Here is a 24624-nt window from a genome sequence, read left to right on the forward strand (position 1 = left end):
CAATATTTATTCAAAAAAAGACTTTTATATTCAATAAACAAAACAGATGAATCCCATTTACATTGTTAGTCTCACCTCATGCAGAAAACTACAGTGAGGAAACCTGAAACCCCACAAACTACAACAACTCCAACAGCTACATACAGGATCACCCAGAGTCCTGCTGAGAGAAATACAAATAAGAATATTAGAATATGAAGAGTGACCTGGATAAAATACTGAATAAACAAGTCTACAAGTTCCCCACCTTTTAAAGAAACCAGCACTGCAGCAGATCTCTGAGCTCCATGTTGATTGTGAGCCTGGCAGTAGTAGGATCCACTCTGTAGAGGACTGTAAGTGTGTCCAGATCCAACAGGTGAGCTTCCACCTTCTTTAAACCAGGTGTAGTTCTGCAAAGGTGGGTTTGCATCACTGCTGCAGGTCAGAGTCACTTTTTCACCAGAGGAACTGAGGGACAGTGAGACATTCTTTGGATGATCTACAAGAGACAAAAAATGTCTTTGAGGATATCATGTTCCAGAAAATCTTTTATTGGAGTCCTACAAATGGTTATCAACTTACACAGAATATTTAAATAGACAGCAGTGGAGCTTCTCTCTCCATGTTCATTACGACTCTGGCATGTGTATCTTCCACTGTCCCCAGAGCTGATGTTGGGAATGCTGTAGGTTTCTCCTTTTCCTACTGAAGATGATCCTTTAAACCAGGTGTAGTTCTGCACAGGTGGGTTTGCATCACTGCTGCAGGTCAGAGTCACTGAACTGCCTTCCACTATTTCACCAGAGGGACTGATGGACACTGAGACACTCTTTGGAGGATCTAGAAACAGATATGACTTTAGTGTCTCTTGCTAATATCTAATGTCACTGTGTAGTTCAACCATTCCCAGAGTTTAGTGAAGAATGTGGACTTTACTCACATCTGACTCTGAGAGTTTGAGCAGTAGAGGGGAGATGTTCAGATCCTCTTACAGCACAGCTATACCTGCCTGCATCCTCACTGCTGACTGTCTGCAGGTGGAGCTGGTTGTTCTTGATGGTCTTTGTGGTTAAAGGACGTCCATTTTTGTACCAGATGAATGTTGGATCAGTCAGACTGCAGGTGGTTTTACATGTCAGAACTACTGTTTCACCCTCAGTCACTTCTCCAGGGGATTCCACATGGAGCTCTAGGACAAGAAGAAAAGATCAGGAAAGGAAATGAAAAAAGGTAAAACCAATCATACATCAGATACATGACTCTGGAACCACTATATTTTAGATCAAATAATGTACTGGGTTTGGAGGGAAAATAAGAGACTTACCTGTAACACTGAGTTCAACTCCAGGTTTTCCCACCCATCGTTGTGTCTCCACATTTGTTCTGATTCTGACGTAGAACTCATGTTCATCTGCCTTCTTTACATTACTTAGTTTGAGGAAGAAGTGTTTCTGTTTATCAGTGAAATACTCGACCCTGCCTGAGTAATCTGAGTTTTGGTTCATATCTGGCGGCTCTTCACCATGAACTAGCCTAATGGCCCAAAATGTCTCCGTCACTGTAAGACCTTCTGGATGGGTAAAAGATCCTCTCATAAACACTGTGGATCCTTTTAAAGCACAGATTTCCTGCTGGTTGTAGTTCACACTCCACTCTGCTCCAGAAGCTCCTGAAACATATGATGCAGTATAGATCTGATTAAGAGGCTGGAGCCCATCAGACAGTCAGAGTTACTGTAGCTTACAGCTTCACCTCTCTCCTCTCTAACTCCAGCAGCTACTGAACAACACTGAGCTGATTCTGAGAGAAACCACAAAGAGAGAAGAGCTCTGAGAGTCTTGCAGCAGGGTGAGGGAGGGGGTCGGAGAGAAGCAGGAATCAGCAGCTCTGAACAGCTCTAGTTCTAGTCAAGAACAGCTTAATGATCAGCTAAGCAGTGTATCACTACAGTAATGATGAAAGAGGTTTGTGAGGGGAAATAAAGGGAGCTGGTGTAGTGATGGTGTTACAGTAGGATCTGCTGACTCACCCACAACCATGAGCAGAAACACCAGAGGAAGAGGAGGAGCCATTCTGAGTGCCAGAGAAGCAGAGACTTTTTAAATACTTTTGTAGGAGACATAAAAAGTTTCAGCTTCCATAAATTATTTTCTGGATACACTTTTTTGCTCTTTTACATGCACCCTTAATTTACAGATTTTAATATTTCTGGAAAAACATAAAGCATTTAAAGTTGCTTATACTGAGGCTGTTACACATGTCAAGATGGTCTAATCTAGGCTAGACTATGCTACACCCTGTGGACTGTCATGGTGACATGGTGCAAGAGTTGCAGACTCTTAAAATCTTTTATTTACTTAAAATCTTTTAATAAATCTTTTGAGATGTAAATTCCAGACTGATTATCCACCTCCACTTGTATCCAACTGTTTCTTCTGTCTTCTTCTTCTTCTTATTATTATTATTATTAATATTACAAGTAGTAGTAGTAGTAGTAATACTAATATTTGTTATGGGTATATATAATTACATTTTTAGAAAGATCAGTGGTCTACTGTATTTGTACACTAACAACCAGCTCTTCCTTGACAGACCAATTAGAGGATTTTTGCGATATAATGTACCACATGCTGTTCTATCACTGAATACTTCAGAATGACACTTGTCCACAAACAGGGTCTGTTAAAGCGGTTGTAAAGAAAAAAAATAGTCTTACCGTTTCATTACGGCATACAGCAACAACAAATGAGTGAAGACAGGGACAGCACTGGACTGTTGATCTGAATATGCTGAACACAATTAACTGCAAGCTGCCACTCCATATACAACCTAGGCTTCTTATAGTGATAGTTTCTCTAATAGGATGCACACAGCAGAAGACTTTTATCAGTTCACTGATGGATTTGCATGTCTAATATTAGAGATGTGATGTACTTCAAGGAGACCACTTTCTGTTTCAGCATGCAGGACTTTAAGCAGTTGTTCCTCTTCTTCTGCTGCTGTATGAAACAGAAATTATCACTGGTGGGTTGATCACTGCTGATCTCAGTACAGTATCACTCAGCTGATGTTGTGCAGAGAAGAATGATCATAATCAGATCGTCTGAAAAACAGAGTGAGATCTGGACCTGCTTTTTGAAAACTGCAGTCATGATGTGGGATGTGATTTCCTGATTGTTCTCTAAACACAACGTGGACAAAATTGTTGACCACTCTTTCTTTCGCTTCCTCTGGTCCATGTTGAATGTGGTACACACCATGTCACCAAACAGCACAGTGACCTTGAAGTACATCACATCTCTAATATTAGACATGCAAATCCATCAGTTAACTGATAAAAGCCCTATATGACTACAAGATTACAAGATGGTAGACACCTGTGATGCTAATTATTGGACACACCTTGATTTAACATGTCCCTTTGGTCACATTACTTTCAGGGGTACCATCATTTTTGTCTAGGCCTCTTTCATGAGTTTACTTTTTAAAATAATTCTGTTGATGGTTCAAAATCATTTTCATTTGTTCATTTTCATAGAATGTTTATTCATTATTACTTTTGTCAGATTCAAGTTATTTCTGTGACCATTGTGGGTTTTTCTTTCATTCACTGAGGGGTACCAACAATTTTGTCCACGCGTGTATATTTGAGGCATTTATCTGACGCTCTTATCCAGAGCGACTTACAAGGTTACTCGTATTACATAGGTGGGCCAATGTAGTGTAAGGAGTCTTGCCCAAGGACTCTTATTGGTGTAGCGCACTATAGTCACCCAGACCGGGAATCGAACCTCAGTCTTCCACATGGTGTGGTAGCTCACTGGCAGGTAGTGGTGTTTTTGGTTGCATGTATATCACACTCCTTTAGTTGTCTCTCTGAGGTCATAGTTTACTCACAGTACACAATACATTAAAGTTAGCATAGATTCAAACTATAACTCTTCTATTATTTATTTATGTATTTGTATATTATTTATTTAATTCTTACTATTCATTTATTTATTTATTTCTGCTAACATTATTATTACTTTTATTACTATTACTTTTACTGTTAGTTCTGCTACACTTATCAACATATATCGCTGACCTCCCAAGCAAACAATGGTCTAGGATTAAGGTATTTTTATTTATTCCGTTATTCATTTTGAAGTGGCAAAGGATGTTTTCCTTCTTGTGAGTCCTGGTTCCTTTTTGGTTTATCTCTTGTTGTATTCCAGATCCATTTTAAATCTTCTTAGCAATAGCATTACATTATAAAAACATCCATACAGAAATATTTGACTTGATTTGATTTTGATTTAGATTAGGTTACTGCTGCTGACAGCTGGCTGCCACTGAATCCCTTATTCTACTCAATCTGATATATAGATCCAGATCCAGAGACTGGACAGCTCTGCCATTACTAATCAAAAGATAAAAGAGGTGAACACATTTTCACCAAAAGAATGGATAAATACTGTATGAATAGAGTAATATACACTATACTGCAATTTCCAGAGATTCTAACATAGACTTCAGAACTAGCCTTGTCTGAGCTTCAGTCCAGTTAGTTGTACAAGTGAACATCCAGGAAATGTGTCCCAACCACCTCTATGTCTACTCAGTTGATGGTAACAATAAGCTGCAGTTGACAAAATCCTTCAGCAGAAAAGTGTATCCTTCCCTGGAGGGATAGATCACTATTTTTTCACAAGATATGTCCTCAGTTGTTGATAGTGGTGAAGAACATTGTCAAAGACATCAGTCCAAAATCTCCCCTCAAGGTTTATCTGAAATCTGGAACTGGAGATCTGTTGACTACAAGGCCAGAGCACATGATTTGTAATCTTGATTCTCATCAAACCCTCTAGTGACCCCTCGTAGCCTGTAAATCAGGACATTGCCATCCTGGAAAAAAAAATGTTACATCAGGATAGGGATGTTTCATGAAAGGATAAAGTCAGATTATATTGGTTTGCAATAAGACATTAGGTGGACGAGTGGACAAAAGCCATATCAGCAAATACTGTACTGACATTTTTTGTGACTGTGAGGTTTGACTCATGTCTAAAAGGATTCTCACCATTTGTGAATTAACAGGAAGGGGGCACTGTTTCTCTGCTCTATGAAATAGTCAATGTATATTACCAATATAATTCATAAATTATGCACTACTGTTACACATAATACATAATTATTGACATTTGTTATGCATACCACCTTTCTCAAAATAAAGGCAAATGACAAGATTTTTTTATTGCAATTCGAACACAAAAATACAGTTATACCAATGGAGACAGGAGATAAACAAGTATAAACAGAATTACTGGAAATATTACACAGTAAGGTTGTGGGATAGCAGTAGGAGAATACATAATATTTACAGGACTGTATGTAGATATGTTCTGAAAACAAAAAATTGACAAGTAGATAAAATATCAAAACTCAAACATGTAATACAGACAAGAAAATGTTATACACACAGGGACAAAATTGTTGGTACCACTCGGTTAATGAAATAAAAACCCACAACGGTCACAGAAATAACTTGTATCTGTTTATAACTTGTATTTGTATAAAAATTCTATAAAAATTAACAAATTAAGTTAGACATTGCTTTTGAACCATTTTTCAACATAATTATTTTTAAAAAATTAACTCATTAAAAGAAATTATGATACCCTTAACTTAATATTTTGTTGCACAACCTTTTGAGACAATCACTGCAATCAAACAGTTCCTGTAACTGTCAATAAGACTTCTGCACCTCTCACCAGGTATTTTGGCCACTCCTCATGAGTAAACTGCTCCAGTTGTCTCAGGTTTGAAGGGTGCCTTTTCCAGACGACATGTTTCAGATCCTTCCAAAGATGCTCAATAGGATTTAGGTCAGGGCTCATAGAAGACCAATTCAGAATAGTCCAATGTTTTCCTCTTAGCCATTCTTGGGTGTTTTTAGCTGTGTGTTTTGGGTCATTATCCTGTTGCAAGACCCATGACCTGCGACTGAGACCGCTGACACTGGGCAGCACATTTCTCTCTAGAATCCCTTAATAGTCTTGAGATTTCATTGTACCCTGCACAGATTCAAGACACCCTGTGTCAGATGCAGCAAAGCAGCCCCAGAACATAACAGAACCTCCTCCATGTTTCACAGTAAGGACGGTGTTCTTTTCTTGACATGCTTAATTTTTCTGTCTGTGCACATAAAGATGATGTGCCTTGGCAAAAAGTTGCATTTTTGTCTCATCCGTCCATAGGACATTCTCCCAGAAGTTTTGGGGCTTGTCAACATGTAGTTCAGCAAATTCCAGTCTGTTTTTTTTATGATTTGTTTTTAACAATTGTGTCCTCCTTGGTCATCTTCCACGAAGTCTACTTTGGCTCAAACAACGACGGATGGTGTGATCTGACACTGATGTTCCTCAAACTTAAAGTTCACCTTTAATCTCTTTAGAAGTTTTTCTTGGCTCTTTTGTTACCATTCGTATTATCTGTCTCTCTGATTTGTCATCAATTTTTCTCCTGCGGCCACATCCAGGGAGGTTGGGTCTTAGTCTTGGATCTTAAATTTCTTAATAATATGTGCAACTGGAGTCACAGGGACATCAAGTTGTTTGGATGTGGTCTTATTAACTTTACCATTAACATGCTTGTCTATAATTTTCTTTCTAATCTCCTAAGACAACTCTTTCCTTCGCTTGCTCTGGTCCATGTTGAGTGTGGATTCACACCTTGTCACCAAACAGTGCAGTGACTACCTGTAGTCCTATATATAGGCCCACTGATTGATTACAAGATTGTATGTACCTGTGATGCTACTTAGTGGACACACCTTAATTTAACGTCCCTTTGGTCACATTATTTTCATTATTTTACCATCATTTTTGTCCAAGCCTGTTTAATGAGTTAATTTTTTGAAATAATTCTGTTGAAGCATGGTTAGAAATCGATATCTGAATTTGATTTGTTCATTTTCATGGATTTTTTTATTTATTATTACTTTTGTCAGATTCAAGTTATTTCTGTGACCATTGTGTGTTTTTATTTCATTAACCAACAATTTTGTCTACGTGTGTATAATATTAATGATTTTCTGAATATTAATTGCAGGATAGGTCAGGATGTTTTAGAATGATTCTGTTTGCTGGGTAAAATCCTGCTCATATATATATATATATATATATATATATATATATATATATATATATATATATATCACATTGCTCAAAACCTTCTGACATTTACAGATTTTTCAAGAAGTTGGCACATTTCTATAACCCTCATGAATCACAAAAAATACAATACTACAAACTTATTAAAAACATAATAAAAACTAACTAGAAAATTAGGTGATAGTTTTATAGTAGACTTTGAATAATTAGTAATTGTTCAGTAATTTAAAAAGAGTATGGTATGACCATGGTTTGACAAGCACAGCACTGCATACAGCTATCTCTAAATTCATATACAAAAATTGAATTTTTAAAGTGCAGACAGGCTTTAAAACAAAAAAGTATTAGGAAAATCTGAAAATTGCATTCACTCATTTTGAGCTCAGATATAACGTCTCTACTCTACTGGTTTGTTGCGGCCATTCTGGTGATGTTTTGATTGCTTGCTCAGTCTATGAGAAGACATTTGGGTGTTTTAGAGCAGATCATTAAAAATTCAACTCTCAGTTTACAATAAACTTTTAACATTTTTAACAAACTATCTCAGCTGATTGTTTCAACATGAAGTAAGTTTAATAACTTTACCACTTTTCTGTCGTGTAGTCTATGTTCTCATAATCAGGAATACTGGAGGAGTCGGCATTAGAACGACAAGCGTCTCTAACATTCTGCAGAACCGAGAGTTAGAAAACATGAGCAGATGCTCTAAAACTGTCCTTGGTCTGAAGAGCATCAGCAGATTTCTTACATTTTTATTATTATTACGGAAGTAGATTAAAAACATTCATGGTTTGTGTTCATATTCTGTGGTTTCCAGTGCTATTCTGGTTTATATTGATGATGATGGTCTCAGTGTTTGTTCCTTAAAGTCTATATAAAAGTCAAGCTTGAGTATTTAAACTATCCAGAAATGTTCCATATTTTTTTAGTTTTTCCACACAGTAAAGCTGGACTGAAGAAGTGTAATAAAGCATATTTACCTCTACATTCTCATAATCAGGAATACTGTGGGAGTCATCATCAGGAGGATGAGTGCAATCTCCAATGTTCTGCAGAACCAAGAGTTAGAGAACATAAGCAGAAAATCTGATAGACATCAACATCAACATTACTGCACATGTTATGATAATGGAACAGCGTCCACTATTGTTACATGAATAATCAGAATTAGAACCTGTGAAGGGAAGTAGGGCAGTGGTGGCTCGGTGGTTAGGACTCCGGATTATTGATTATATGCTCACACTTTTGTTCAAGCTCAATACCATTCCTGACAAAGCCTGACAATTTCACATACCTTCACAGAAACTTAAATGACCAAGAATAGCCAGCTGCCTCTCCTGACTCCCACAACTCAATAACTACAGCCCTCATTTTGGGGGAAAAAATTTCTGACTGCTGCTAAGTGCCATATGTAAAATCTACAGGACTAAAAATGCTGCGAGTAGCAGCCATCATATGGTTGGAAAATGATGATGTTATTTTAATGAAAGTCAGGACAAAATTTATCAGAGCACCGCTAAGTTCAATGAGGAAAACAACATTGTTACACATAAAGATAGTATAAAGAAAGTATTTTTTAGGGAATGCCACATGAGAAACACCTTTGAGTTCAGAACCATGATATAACAGAATGTGTGTATGGAAAGATTTTATTGGTAAAAAAATAATAATAATAATAAAAAAAAAAAAAAATAAATAAATATATATATATATATATATATATATATATATATATATATATATATATATATATATATATATTTTTTTTTTTTTTTTTTTTTTTTTACATCAAGAGAAGCTTTTTCAGATATAACCTACAGATATGGATAAAAACACAGATATGCAAATAAAATCACAGACAAGCTTAGCTTAACTGATATCTAGAACCATGTGAGAACTCACCACATAGATGTCATTGTTCGTATTCCGGTCCTGCTTCTTTCTTCTGCTCTCAGAAACAACATTTGTTTAAACAACAAACACTTTTACATCCAGCAAAAAAAAAAAAAAAAAAAAAAAAAACTGAAATCCCATTTCATTGTCAGTCTCACCTCATACAGAAAACTACAGTAAGAAAAGCTGCAACTCCACAAACTCCAACAACTCCAACAGCTACATACAGGATCACCCAGAGACCTGCTGAGAGAAATAAACATAAGAATATTAGAATATGAAGAGTGAACTGGATAAAATACTGAATGAACAAGTCTAAAAGTTCCTCACCTTTTGAAGAAACCAGCACTGCAGCTGATCTCTGAGCTCCATGTTGATTCTGAGCCTGGCAGTAGTAGGATCCACTCTGTAGAGGACTGTAAGTGTGTCCAGATCCTACAGGTGAGCTTCCACCTTCTTTAAACCAGGTGTAGTTCTGCACAGGTGGGTTTGCATCACTGCTGCAGGTCAGAGTCACGTTTTCACCAGAGGAATTGAGGGACAGTGAGACATTCCTTGGATGATCTGCAGGAGACACAAATGTCTTTGAGGGTATCATGTTTCAGAAAATCTTTTATTGGAGTCCTACAAATGGTTATCAACTCACACAGAACATTTAAATAGACAGCAGTGGAGTTTCTCTCTCCAAGTTCATTACGACTCTGGCATGTGTATCCTCCACTGTCCTCAGAGCTGATGTTGGGAAGGCTGTAGGTTTCTCCTTTTCCTACTGATGATGATCCTTTAAACCAGGTGTAGTTCTGCACAGGTGGGTTTGCATCACTGCTACAGTTCAGAGTCACTGAACTGCCCTCCACTATTTCACCAGAGGGACTGATGGACACTAAGACATTCCTTGGAGGATCTAGAGACAGATGTAAAAAGTTTTTTGAGGATTTGAAGTTTCAGGAAATCACATAATCAAGTCGAATACTGATAATCAACTTACACAGAACATTTAAATAGACATCAGTGGAGTTTCTCTCTCCAACTTCATTACGACTCTGGCATGTGTATCCTCCACTGTCCCCAGAGCTGATGTTGGGAATGCTGTAGTTTTCTCCTTTTCCTACTGATGATGATCCTTTAAACCAGGTGTAGTTCTGCACAGGTGGGTTTGCATCACTGCTACAGTTCAGAGTCACTGAACTGCCCTCCACTATTCCTCTAGAGGGACTGATGGACACTGAGACACTCTTTGGAGGATCTAGAGACAGATATGACTTTAGTGTCTCTTGCTAATATCTAATATCACTGTGTAGTTCAACCATTCCCAGAGTTTAGTGAAGAATGTGGACTTTACTCACATCTGACTCTGAGAGTTTGAGCAGTAGAGGGGAGATGTTCAGATCCTCTTACAGCACAGCTATACCTGCCTGCATCCTCACTGCTGACTGTCTGCAGGCAGAGCTGGTTGTGCTTGATGGTCTTTGTGGTTAAAGGACGTCCATTTTTAAACCAGATAAATGTGGGATCAGGCAGACTGCAGGAGGTTTTACACGTCAGAACTGCTGATTGTCCCTCTGTCACTTCTCCAGGAGATTCCACATGGAGCTCTAAGACAATAAAAGAAAAAAACAAATCATGCAAGCATAGCTGCAGGAAATGTACACTTTCAAACAATCATCTTTGAAAAAAAGATTTCTTGATTTATTTGAAAAAAGGACAAACTGAATAATGCAACAGAGTTTTCTTTAAAAAAAACATTGTCATTTATTAAAATTACTAGTGAACTTCAATGAAACATGTTGTGATTTAATTTACCTGTTACACTGAGTTTAACTCCAGGTATTCCCACCCATTTTTGCATTTCTTCATTTGTTTTGATTCTGAAGCAGAACCTGCGTTCAACCTTCTTTGTCACATTACTCAATTTGAGGGAGAATTGTTTCTGTTTATCAGTGAAATACTCAACCCTGCCTTTGTAATCTGGATCTTTAATCAGATCAAAAGGATCCACCTTAGGAACTGGATTTACAGCCCAATATGTCTCTGTCACAGTAAGACGTTCTGGATGTGTGAAAGTGCCGTTCATAAACACTGTGGATCTGTTTAAAGCACAGATTTCCTGCTGGTTGTATTTCACACTCCACTCTGCTCCAGAAGCTCCTGAAACATATGATGCAGTAAAGATCTGATTACAGAGGCTGGAGCCCATCAGACAGTCAGAGTTACTGTAGCTTACAGCTTCACCTCTATCCTCTCTAACTCCAGCAGCTACTGAACAACACTGAGCTGATTCTGAGAGAAAGCACAAAGAGAGAAGAGCTCTGAGAGTCTTGCAGCAGGGTGAGGGAGGGGGTCGGAGAGAAGCAGGAATCAGCAGCTCTGAACAGCTCTAGTTCTAGTCAAGAACAGCTTAATGATCAGTTAAGCAGTGTATCACTACAGTAATGATGAACGAGGTTTGTGAGGGGAAATAAAGGGAGCTGGTGTAGTGATGGTGTTACAGTAGGATCTGCTGACTCACCCACAACCATGAGCAGAAAGACCAGAAGAAGAGGAGGAGCCATTCACCTAAGTGTCATCACAGCGTACACAAAATCAGAGAAGCAGGCACTGTCTAAACATTTTTGTTGCCCCATAAAAAAACTTCATTGATAACTGTTTGTTAATTTAATTTATTGGGAAAATGTAATGTTTATTATCCCCAAAGTTCAGTAATTATAATTGGAATTTTCTAAAATATTGAAAAGGTTTTCTTCCAGTGAAAGCTTGTTTGAACAGGAGTGCACAAAATTTTTAATACAACTGTTTATACACCAGTTAACATTACATAACATAAGTACCACTGACAGATGAAATGAAAAACATAGATTATCCTCATCAGCAACACTTTATTGAATACATCATTCAACCCCATCAACATATTCAGCTCTTAAGGTAATTTTCTGATTGAAAATAATAAGCATACTACAGTTCTATGAGCTTTTACCTATTTACTGATACTTATTCAGAACATAATATTTGAGAAAGAAAAAAATATTATTATATGTATTAATGCCTGCTTACCTCGCTGTAATGTCATCTACAGCATGGGGACTAGAGTAAGTGAGGACTGAAGAAACAGCTCTGAGGTTTTAAGCTGTTAAAGTACATGTGGTTTATTCAACTTCTATTATTAACATTGTTTTATCTGCTTTCCTATCCTGCCTGCAATTGGCAAAACTATCAAACCAACTACAAATGTAGTTGCAGTCAACTAGCCTATTAAATTACTACTTACTACCCAAATGAAAGGTTAACTTTTTCTTTTCTGGTCTTTTAACTCTGTATACTATGACAATAGTAAAAGAGCACACATGCAAAACACAAAGCAAGATTATTGATGAAAATGCATTCATACTGGATACTGGGTTGCTCTGAACCACAGTGAATTTTGTTCCTCATGTTTTGTTTTGTTTTTTTTTTGTTTGTTTTTTTTTGTTTTGTTTTGTTTTTTTTTTAATAAAGCTCTTGGACACAACATTTACAACAATAGTGCTGGCTATCGTGCTTCCTGAAGTTTTACATTTGCACACTGATCAGAACAAAAGGCTAACATCTTAACGGGATGTAATGGTCAATTAAAGCTATTCTAAACAAAGAAATGTTCTTACTGTTCAGTCATGAAGTACAAAGAACAACAAGTGAGAGACAGAATTGAACTGCTAAATTGCATGTGGGTAACACACTTAACTGCAAGCTGCCACCACTAACAGAAAAACCCATGCCTAATATAGCGATGGTTCCTCTAACAGAATACATGTGATCTTTTAACTGCAGTAGAAGACTAACTCTAATAAACTCTTCCCTCACCCACAATACTCCCCTATTGGCACATCAGCACACACTTAAGCTACATGTAACACTGTAAAATGCATCTACTGGTACAGATTTGCCTGAATGCCCATTCTTGTACTTTACTTATCACTGTTCACCAGTATAATGACAATAAATGTGACCTGAACTGATTAAAGAAGTTAGAAGTAAGATATGGAGTTCCGCAAGGCTCAATTTTAGGACCACTATTATTTACACTATACATGTTACCACTGGGCTCAGTTATAAGCAGACATGGCGTTAATTTCCATTTCTATGCAGATGACACACAGCTCTATATATCAGCCAAACCTGACGATAAATTTAGATTACAGAAAATGGAGGACTGTGTAAAGGATATAAAACTCTGGATGTCACATAACTTCCTTCTCCTCAACAGTGACAAAACCGAAGTTCTCCTTTTAGGTCCAAAAGACTCTAGAAATAAACTATCAGACTTAATGTTAGACTTGGCTGATTCTTCCATCATTCCTGGTTTAGCAGCTAAAAATCTTGGCGTCACATTCGACTCAGATTTATCATTTAACATAGATTTAACATATAGCTAATATTAGTAGAACAGCCTTTATGCAGCTTAGGAACATCTCCAAACTAAGAAACTCCTTATCACTAGAAGACGCAGAAAAGCTAGTACATGCTTTTATTACCTCAAGGCTAGATTATTGTAACGCATTACTGTCAGGTTGTTCCAGCAGGAACCTCAATAAACTTCAGCTGGTGCAAAATGCTGCAGCCAGGGTCCTTACTAAAACTAGAAAATTTGACCATATCATTCCAGTTCTATCAGCACTTCATTGGCTCCCAGTTAAATTCCGTATCGAATACAAAATTCTTTTATTAACATATAAAGCCCTACATGGCCTCGCTCCTGAGTACCTGCAAGATCTTATAGTATATTACGAACCATCAAGACTACTTAGATCTCAGGGTGCTGGCCTCTTACGCGTTCCCAGCATTCAGAAAACCTCAGCAGGGGGAAGAGCCTTTTCCTATAAAGCCCCCCAGCTCTGGAATAACCTTCCAGATAATGTTCGGGACTCAGACACAGTCTCAATCTTTAAATCTAAGCTGAAAACTTATATGTTTAGTTTAGCTTTTGGTGATTAATGTTTCTTAGATAAGGGCTGCAGGTCCAGGGGTTTGCGGACCCAGGGAATTGTATGTACACTGAGATGCTGGAGCTGTTGTCTCACTGCTTACATGCGATCACTCAGGTTTGTTGACGGTGGAGCAGATAGATGCTGGTGTTCTCAGGGTACGCCCGTGTCCGTGTTACCTTCTGGCTCTCTCCTTTTAATTATGCTGTGATAATCAGACCTGCCGGAGTCGTCAGACATACCCAGATGCTGATTCTCAACATTCTCTGCACTCCATAAAATTCCTCTTAGAACTAACTTCTCTCTCTTTACCTTCCCCGAGTAAATGGCCACCCAGCCCGATCTGCAGGAAGATTGCCCGCTGAGGTCCCCTCTACCTGCATCTAACCAGCTGCCACCTACCAGTCCGGCCAGCGGGTCCCCCCCCAACCCGCCACCACCCATGGCTCACCCGCCAGCCGCTGCTGCCTGTTTGGTGGCCGTGCTGAAACCTAGATGGACTCGTGCCTGTCTGACACTATTAATATCACCACTATTAACTTTCTGTTGTATCTGCTTTGGTAATTTTTATCATTAATGTTTAAAACAGTCTGGCCAGAGGAGGATGGGTCCCCCTTGTGAGTCTTGGTTCCTCCCAAGGTTTCTTCCTCCAGCTCTGAGGGAGTTTTTCCTTGCCACTGTCGCCGTTGGCTTGCTCACGGGGGTCTTTGACGCTTCATGTTATTCCTTCTTTCTTCTCTGTCTCTGTTCTTTATTAAGTACTAATTATGTAAAGCTGCTTTGTGACGACAACAGTTGTAAAAAGTGCTATACAAATAAATTTTACTTGACTTGACTGACTTAATGAGCACCATCATCCTGAGATCAGACTGACCCCAGTTCTAACAGAGCTTCTTGGTGAACATATGAGCTCTCGCAGCCTCATATTCTTGCTTTAGAAGATAAACTCTCACACAATTCAGTGGACTGCTTGTAAGTGGTGTCAGTTCCTCTGTAGCTCTTTCACACCATCTTGCACATGATGTACAGGCTATTTACCCCTTTCAACCTTAAAGGCCTGTATGTGGGCACATAATCAAGCTAACAAGTTTGGTGATGTTTTCATAGTAAATCTTTAATAATTAGTCATTTTAAAGGGAGTTTTAAGACTTTTGGTCTTTATGTTTTCTATAACATGACCAGCACAGCACTCCATACAGCTCATACAGGAAATTTCATATCAGGGTTTAAAAGTGCAGACAGAAGTTTCTCATTTTTGAGCTCAGAAATGAAGTTTCTCTCTGGATTTGTGGCCTTTCTGGTGATGTTGATGGTGATGGCCTCGGGATTGACTGCTCAGTCTAAGGGAAGAAGCCACATTTGCGTTTTAGAGCAGAGCATTAAAAAGTCACCTCTCAGTTTACAGCATCTCAAACTCAGTTCCATTAGTTTAGACTGTAACATTTTGAATAAATGAAATATTTTATTGTAAGCTTGAAAATAAAGGTGCTACAAATGTTTTATTTCAGCGATTCAATAGAAGAACCACTTTTGTTTCCGTGAAAAAAAAGAAAAAAAAAAGTTTTTGTAAAGAGATGCATGAGTGTTAAGAACTTAAAGGTTTACAATTTTATTTATTGCTTTTTTTTTAAACCAAACATATTTCTTCTGGGACATGACTATGTAGCAGCTTATGTAAAAATGCTGAATAAAACTTTTTTAGATGCTTGTTAAAAACAATTGTTGATATGTAGGTTTGTCTACATTACCATTTTTTGTGTTGTCCACATTTTCATAAAGAGGAATACTGGAGAGGTTGGCATCAGTAAGACGGGAACAATGTCCAGCATTCTGTAGAACAGAGAGTTAGCGAACATGGGCAGCTATGTGGTAAACATGAATTAGATTTACCGCACATGTTATTATGTCAAAGCATCCACTGCAGTTACATCACTGGTCAGAATTTGAACCTCAATGGGAAAGTATAGCAGGAGTTGCTCTGTGGTTAGAGCTATGGTTGAGGGTTCAATACCACAGTTTGGTAGGTTGCCACAGGCTACAATAAAACAATAACTACAGTCTTCAATTTGGAAAAGATTTTGCCTGCTACTAAGTGTCACCTTTACCCTCGAAGTGTCACATTTACCCTCGAAGTGTCACATTTACCCTCAAATAAAATATCAAGAAACCTAAGAGATTAAATTGGAGCCCTAAATAATAAAACACACATGTATTCAGAAATGAATTAAAGCAAGTAGCAGGTGACCTGTTGGAAAACCATGAAGATATTGTTTAAATGAAGTTCAGTAAAGAAAAGCAGGAAAAATAAAGAGCTTCAAATGGTTGTTTCAATGTTGTTGAAAAAACATTTTTAGTGCCACAAAGAAACTGAGTGAGTGAATTGTGGACCCAAAAGCTTTCCTTTAAAGAACCAGGTGAAGCACCTTCATTTTAAGACTGCAGATGATTTGGCCTGTAATGTTTACAGACAAACAGGAATTAAAACAAAGACACAGAAATTCCAGAGAAGCACTGACAGATTGATATCTAGAACCATGAGAACTCACCACATATACATTCTCATTGTCCTGCTGAGAGAAATACACATATAAAGGTGCACGTATTTGTCACTGTACAGTGTGGACTGTGAACACACACTCACACACACTCACATGTGTTAGGGGCAGTGAGTACACACACACACACACCCAGAGCGGTGGGCAGCCAACTCCAGCGCCCGGGGAGCAGAGAGGGTAAAGGGCCTTGCTCAAGGGCCCAACAGTGGCAGCTTGCCGAGCCCAGGAATCGAACCCACAACCCTGTTATCGATATCCCGGTGCTCTAACCGCTGAGCCACCACTGCCCCATATTAGAATATGAAGAGTGAACTGGATAAAATACTGAATGAACAAGTCTACAAGTTCCTCACCTTTTAAAGAAACCAGCACTGCGGCTGATCTCTGAGCCCCATGTTGATTCTGAGCCTGGCAGTAGTAGGATCCACTCTGTAGAGGACTGTAAGTGTGTCCAGATCCTACAGGTGAGCTTCCACCTTCTTTAAAACAGGTGTAGTTCTGCACAGGTGGGTTTGCATCACTGCTGCAGGTCAGATTCACTGAACTGTCCTCCACTATTCCACCAGAGGGACTGATGGACACTGAGACGTTCTTTGGTGGATCTGTTTCATATATTTAAATTTAGAATTAAGTTTATATCATTATTTCAGACTGCCAGTATCATTGCTGTCTTCAAGGTCTATGTTAAAGTGAAAGAAAACTTACATTTAACACTGACTTTCACAGCTATGGACTGCAAGTCTTCTTGGCCACTTATAGAGCATGAGTAGCTGCCCTTATCCTCCGGTCTGATATCCAGTAGCTCAAGTTGGTTGTCTCCAGGGATCTTGCTGTGTAGATTTCCATCTTTATGCCAGATGTAGGTTGGTAAAGTGATGGAAGTGATGCAAGTCCCACATATCAGCATCACCCACTGTTCCTCCATGACCACATCCGATTCAGACACAATCTCCACCTTCAGATCTCAAGATTTAAAATAATTAAATAAATAATAACTATACGGTTGTGTTTCTTGAATTCAGCTTAGATGGTTAAATGGTTAGATGTTTTCTGTGGAGTTGCTTAGTGGTTGATAGGTGGTTGCCAGGAAATTACTTGGTTTTTGCAACTGTATCCCATTGCACAACATTGTATTGTTTTGGCATGGCTAGATGGATGCTATAGTGTTACTAGTTAGTTGCAATGGAGTTTTTTAGTGTTTGCTATGGTGTTGCTAGATGGTTGCTATGGAGTTGCATAGTTGTTGCTAGGTGGTTATGGTATGGTATCCCAGTTGGGAACTAGGTAGTTGCTGTAGTTTTGTTGGTGGGTGCTATGGTATCCAAGTTTGTTGCTGTGATAGAATGTTGCCAAGTGGTTGCATGTATCATCGCGACATTAGAAGGGTGCACAAACCTTTGAACCTTAAAATCTGCTGCTATGTGGAAACTATCTTCAATCAAATAGCTGTACACATACCTGAATCACACAAGCAGAACAATCTAATGTTGGAATGGTGCCAATGTCTCAAAAACTGTAGAAATATATGCATACAGTATATCCTCATCTTTCTATAAGTAAAGTCCTCACCTGTGATCTGCAGGGTTACGCCCTGTTGATTTGTCAGGTCCTCTGTGGAGATGTTGGTTCTGAAGCTGAACTGGTAGATTCCAGCATTTTCCTGGGTCACATTATTCAGTGTAAGAGAGCAGTCAAGAACGTCTGCTGCAGCTTCCTCAACATGTCCTTCAGAAACCCTGTTCACAGAAAACACCACAACCGCAGAGCCCTCCTGCTTCTTGTAGTACCATACGTGGGTGCTGACGTTTTGACCTCTGGGGTAAGTGCATTTGCAGGGTAAGACCACTGAAGACTGATGGACAGCACAGATCTTACTGGGAGTGTAAGTCACGCTCCAGGCCAGAGCCTGAGATCCTGAAATGTGGAGAGGGTTTGGGTTTAGGTACCAGGTAAAGTGAACATTCACCTTTACAAGTGCAAGTACGTCTTGTGGGCACGATGCTGGAAGACCTCAGGACAGCTCAATTTTTTACGGTCTTATTTTTGGCTCTATGCTTTGTAGCTGTGAACTACTGGAGATGTGTACATGGGATTCGAAGTAAAATGCAGACCTAAGAACCAACTGCAGCTTGGCATGACTAGGTTTTGAGATGAAAATTAAAATTAGTTCATTAAATTAGTTCATGCTTAAACAAATAAATAAATAAACTAACATTCTGCTTCTCTATGTCGTCTCGGTTCGTCTTCCTCTGGAGATGGACTTGTTATTCAAAAAGGAGAGTCTGTAGCCACCGTCTTTAGTTGTAACAATAATATATTTTATTGCAATCGAAAGAACAGTGTGGAGAGAGTCTGCCAATTCTGGGTGCCCTTCGGTCTCTCTCTCCGACTTAGGAATACCTTGAGTTTTTATACCTTATTTCACGCCACATTCTGTTGGAATGTTGCCATATATGGAATGTTTACATTTCATCCATAGGGAACAGCCATTAGCTCCCCCATTACCTAAGTGGTCCATGGCCACTTCTGGACAGCGTTTAAATCACTGACACGTCTGCCCAACGGGATGTCCAAATCTAAACAGCATCTTATGTCTGTTCAATTTGTGTCTATTTGGTCAAGAAACGGGACCCCCTTTCTTTTCTACATCTGCAAAGTCAATGAATGTACTACATTTACCCCCAAACCCCCTGCAGTTCTGCAAAAGCTCAGAAGAAGAGGAAATGGTGATACTTTATTTGGTCCTTTCTGGATGAAATAAACACTCAACAGACTCTCATTAATGATAATGGATTATCAGCAACTCTGAACAGCTCTAGTTCTAGTCAAGAACAGCTTAATGATCAGTTAAGCAGTGTATCACTACAGTAATGATGAAAGAGGTTTGTGAGAGGAAACAAAGGGAGCTGGTGTAGTGATGGTGTTACAGTAGGATCTGCTGACTCACCCACAACCATGAGCAGAAAGACCAGAGGTAGCGGAGGAGCCATATAAGATAAGATAAGATAAGATAGTCCTTTATTAGTCCCGCAGTGGGGAAATTCACAGTGTAGCAGCAGAAAGGGATAGCAGGACACTCAGTTACAAAAAGTTGGATAAATAATTTACACTATATACACAATATAAATAAGAATTAAAAAAGCAATAAACAATATTATTTACAGTAAAAGACTCTTAATTGCACATGGGGGTGGGATATTGCACATAGTATTCCCTGAACATGAACATGTGTGTGTAGTTAAGTGTGTGTGTATGTGGTCCGCTGGGAGCAGTGTTGGTTGTGCAGTCTGACGGCAGCAGGAAGGAAGGACCTGCGATACCGCTCCTTCACACACTTGGGGTGAAGCAGTCTGTCGCTAAAGGAGCTGCCCAGTGCTGCCAGAGTCTCATGCATGGGGTAGGAGCTGTTCTCCAGCATGGATGCCAGCTTGGTTGTCATCCTCCTGTCTCCCACCACCTGCACTGGGTCTAAGAAGCACCCCAGGACAGAGCCAGCCCTCTTTATGAGTTTGTCCAGTCTCTTCTTATCTGCCGTCGAGATGCTACTGCCCCAGCAGACCACTCCATAAAAGATGGCAGATGCCACCACTGTGTCGAAGAACGTCCTCAGGAGCGCTCCCTGCACTCCAAAGGACCTCAATCTCCTCAGCAGGTAGAGTCTGCTCTGGCCTTTCTTATAGAGAGCTGCAGTGTTGACTGACCAGTCCAGTTTGTTGTTCAGATGAACACCCAGGTATTTATAAGAGTCCACACTCTCGATGTTCATACCCCGGATGTTCACTGATGGAGGGGGGTGTCTGCACCTGCGGAAATCCACTACCAGTGAGAGACATCACAGCCTACACAATATCAGACAAGAAGATGCCTTCTAAATACTTTTGTAGGAACATAAAAAAAGCTTCTCTAAATAGCCCTATGCAAATATCTGCATATTTTAATACAAGCTTAAATTTATTGATAAAAAAATGGCTTATATAAAAGATATATTCAAATATACATATATTAAAATATGTGGTTGGTGTGGCGCAACAGATAACACCACTACCTGCCAATGAGCTACCACACCACCTGGAAGACTGGGGTTCAATTCCCAGTCTGGTTGACTGTGCTGTGCTACACCAATTGAGTTCTTGGGCAAGACTCCTAACACTACATTGGCCCACCACTGTAATACAAGAAGTAAGTTGCTCTGGATAAGAGCGTCTGCTAAATGCCATAAATGTAAATGTTAAAATATTACATAGAAATTGTGTCTACAATGTAGGTTGTATACTTACAAATACATAGGAATATTCAGTTTGTGATTCATTTATATAAAAAAATAGGAATATCAATAGGAATATATTAAGATAGTTGCAGTTATCATGAATATCAATTAATATTCCCTACTTAATATTTGAACCACAGAAGAAGATAATCAACAAATCAATGAATTACAAATGAACACTTCTTACTTTGCCGTACTATGGGTCATCTACACGGTGAGAACTGCAAGTGAAGACTGATGAATTTTAATATCTGAAAGTATGTCTAGCTAAGAATGTTATTTTTCTGCAAAAAAAATCAACATAATCTTTGTCCTACCCAGCTTCCTTTATGCTTAACTATCAAACAAACTGTGCGCTTAATAAAAAGCTAGTGGTTTGTTGCCTAAATCTTGCTTAGAACCATTTAGTTATTACTTGTTATTCACATTAAATTATTAATTTTACAATAATGACAACATGTCACAACAGCCACATTGGTCTTGGTTAAACCACTGTGAATATAGATTTGCAGGAAGGCCCACGCTTTGTCCAAACACTTCTGGCAGTGTTGAATTGAGAACTGTTACAACGGGGATTGTTTTCCTTGAAGCCCAGACTTTTGCAAGCTTGTCAACGCAAAAACAGATTCATGTTTGATAACCACAATCAGTCCGCATGGTTCATTAAAACTCTTTAAACAAAGAAATGTTCTTACCATTCAGTTACGACACACAGCAACCAACAAGTGAGTGACAGCGCTGAAGTGTTGGCATGCATGTCGTTTACACATGCTGCCACTCCTTCAGAAAAAAAAATGGGCTCAGTATAGAGAAGGTTCCTCTAACAGAACACACATAATCTTTTAACCTGCAGTAGGAGACTAACTTTAACTTAAACTCCGCCCTTACCAGCAGGCACAGCAATAACTCACATTTCTGTTAATGCACTACTGATACTGTAACACTGAATCTATTAGTAAAGACTTCCCCTTAGTGCCTGTTGTAGTACTGTATTTAATACTGTGTACATGTTTAATGAAACTAAATGTGAACCAGATCAGAAAGATTTCAGTTTTAAGAGCTTCACAGATGAACATATGAGCCCTTACATCGTCATTGTTGTTTCGGAAGATGAACCCTTCTCACACATTTCAGTCAACAGCCTGAAAAACAGCCTCAGTTCCTCTGTAGCTCTGAAGGAAGCCCAAAAACAGAACTCATCTTCTTATTATCACCAGTGAGCTGGATGTTGAAGATCTAAACTCATTAAAAGTAAAATTATTACTTTATAAACATTTCCACCAAACCTGATAATCATTAAAGTCATATATCTGCTGTTATTGCTGTACTGTCGTCTTCATTCAGGAGTCTGGGTAGTGTCTGTACTGTCCTCTTTAAGCAGTAGTGAGGTGTGGCGTCATCACTGGTGGGACTGTCTCTGTCTGCAGTTTGGGGACTGACAGGAGGAGGGCGCTGTTTCAAGCTTCAAGGCCTGAGTGTGGGGACATATTTGTCCCCAATTTCTGATTAGATATTTCTGGTAGAATATAGATATTTCTTCCCAAAGTGGTCATTACTTAATGATAACAACTTGAAAAATGAAATAATTATTCAATGAATTAAACTTTTATTGAATAATTATTAGGTACTCAAGCAAAGGCTTTAGATTAGGGCAGATTTAGGGGCAGTGGTGGCTCAGTGGTTAGAGCGCCGGGATATCGATAACAGGGTTGTGGGTTCGATTGAGCAAGGCCCTTTACCTCTCTGCTCCCCCGGGCGCTGGGAGTTGCTGCCCACCGCTCTGGGTGTGTGTGTGTGTTCACTGCCCCTAACACGTGTGTGTGTGTGTGTGAGTGTGTGTTCACTACCAGATGGGTTAATGCGGAGGACACATTTCGCTGTACAGTGACAAATATGTGCACCTTTACCTTAGATAATTCAACTTTTTTGAATAATTACTACATTTAAAATATTTGTATGTACTTGAAATGTGCCACAAAGAATCAGATGCTTGCAGAGTTGGAATGAAAAAGAGGCTTTAGTCCAATGTTGTAGTCCAGATTTATAGTCAACAAACAGACTGGGATCAATTCTGGGAGGCAGAAGAGAATAAATATAGAAAAGGAATACATCCTTAGGTATCCATATAGGGTATATATATATATATATATATATATATATATATATATATATATATAGAGAGAGAGAGAGAGAGAGAGAGCATGTTTTGTATTATTAATATTAGGGTTAAGGTTAGGGTTGGTTAAGTTAGGGTTAAGGGTTGGGTTAGGGTTAAGGTTAGGGTTAAGGTTAGGGTTAGGGTTAGGTTAAGGTGGTTAGGTCAGGGTTAAGGGTTATACCCTATATATAGGGTATATATATATATATATATATATATATATATAGAGAGAGAGAGAGAGAGAGAGAGCATGTTTTGTATATTAATATTAGGGTTAAGGGTTGGGTTAGGGTTATGGTTAGGGTTAGGGTTAAGGTTGGGTAAGGGTTAAGGTTAGGGATTTATAACCCTATATATAGGGTATATATATATATATATATATAGAGAGAGAGAGAGAGAGAGAGCATGTTTGTATTATTAATATTAGGGTTAAGGTTAGGGTTGGTTAAGGTAGGGTTAAGGGTTAGGGTAAGGTTGGGTTAGGGTTAAGGGTTATAACCCTATATATAGGGTATATATATATATATATATATATATATATAGAGAGAGAGAGAGAGCATGTTTTGTATTATTAATATTAGGGTTAGGTTAGGGTTGGTTAGGTTAGGGTTAAGGGTTGGGTTAGGGTTAGGGTTAAGGGTTGGGTTAGGGTTAGGGTTAGGTTAGGGTTAGGGTTAGGGTTAAGGTTAGGGTTAGGGTTAGTTGGGTTAGGGTTAAGGGTTATAACCCTATATATAGGATATATATATATATATATATATATATAGAGAGAGAGAGAGAGAGAGAGCATGTTTTGTATTATTAATACAACGTAATATTATGTATGGTATTTAGCATCTTAAAAAAAAAGAATCTATGTTATATACGTTTTATTATTGATTTGTTTATTTCTTACTCCTGAGATAATATTGTAGTCAATATTTGGCGGTTAAAAAAAACGGGACGGAAAGGCGTAGCAGGGTAGGAAACTGCCACCCACAGTCAAATTTAAGATTCAACGTCAAAGTGATGAAAATTAAAAGGGTTGGGAGTGTAAGACCCGCTAAAGGCCGAATCCTTGCCCCAGAAACAAATGATCTTCGGTCGGTCACACGTTCAGCGGACACTTGGCGTTTGAACTCATCAGTGCGGAGGCAGGAGCGAGTTTCAGGCCGTCGAGACGATGACTTTTCTGACGTACAGCAGAGTCGACGGGGTGTGTAGTTTATAGCCAGCGTTTTTTTGATCGGAAGACATCAAAACAAATTCCATTTTATTACGCACCAGTTAATTCTCACGTCCACGGAACTTAAAAGACGTTTTGTCCTGAAATCTAAAATCGTTGTGTACGTGTCCCAGCAGTTGAATAATAATAATAATAATAATAATAATAATAATAATAATGATAACACATATGCAGTGTGAAAATACGAATCAACGCCTCAGTTTTTTTTTTTTAAGATAGTCGGACGACTCTCTCACAGCTGGCCATAATGGTTTTTTTGTTGTTGTTTTTTTTTTTTTTTTTTTCAGAATACTCATTACAAATCCATCCGGCTGGTCAGTAACTCCAAACTCCAGAAGCATGGTCTTGCATTAGTCCTGAACGCTGAACCACTTTTGTTTTAACACATCTAGAAACGAACCAGCTCACCTTCCAGGCAGGTGAGTTGACTTA

General features: G+C 38.7%; 1 protein-coding gene across 1 annotated transcript in view; it reads right to left on the minus strand.

Annotated features, from left to right (window-relative positions):
* Nucleotides 1-24624, minus strand: part of LOC140535569 (hemicentin-1-like) — a 195170-nt gene that overhangs the window by 10793 nt on the left and 159753 nt on the right. Inside the window, 7 exon segments of the mRNA XM_072656966.1 lie at nucleotides 76-206; nucleotides 261-481; nucleotides 565-822; nucleotides 923-1171; nucleotides 9676-9933; nucleotides 10018-10275; nucleotides 16896-17144. Coding sequence (XP_072513067.1) covers nucleotides 76-206; nucleotides 261-481; nucleotides 565-822; nucleotides 923-1171; nucleotides 9676-9933; nucleotides 10018-10275; nucleotides 16896-17144 — 1624 coding nt within the window.

Source organism: Salminus brasiliensis, chromosome 15, assembly GCF_030463535.1.
Source record: "Salminus brasiliensis chromosome 15, fSalBra1.hap2, whole genome shotgun sequence".
NCBI lineage: Eukaryota > Metazoa > Chordata > Actinopteri > Characiformes > Bryconidae > Salminus > Salminus brasiliensis.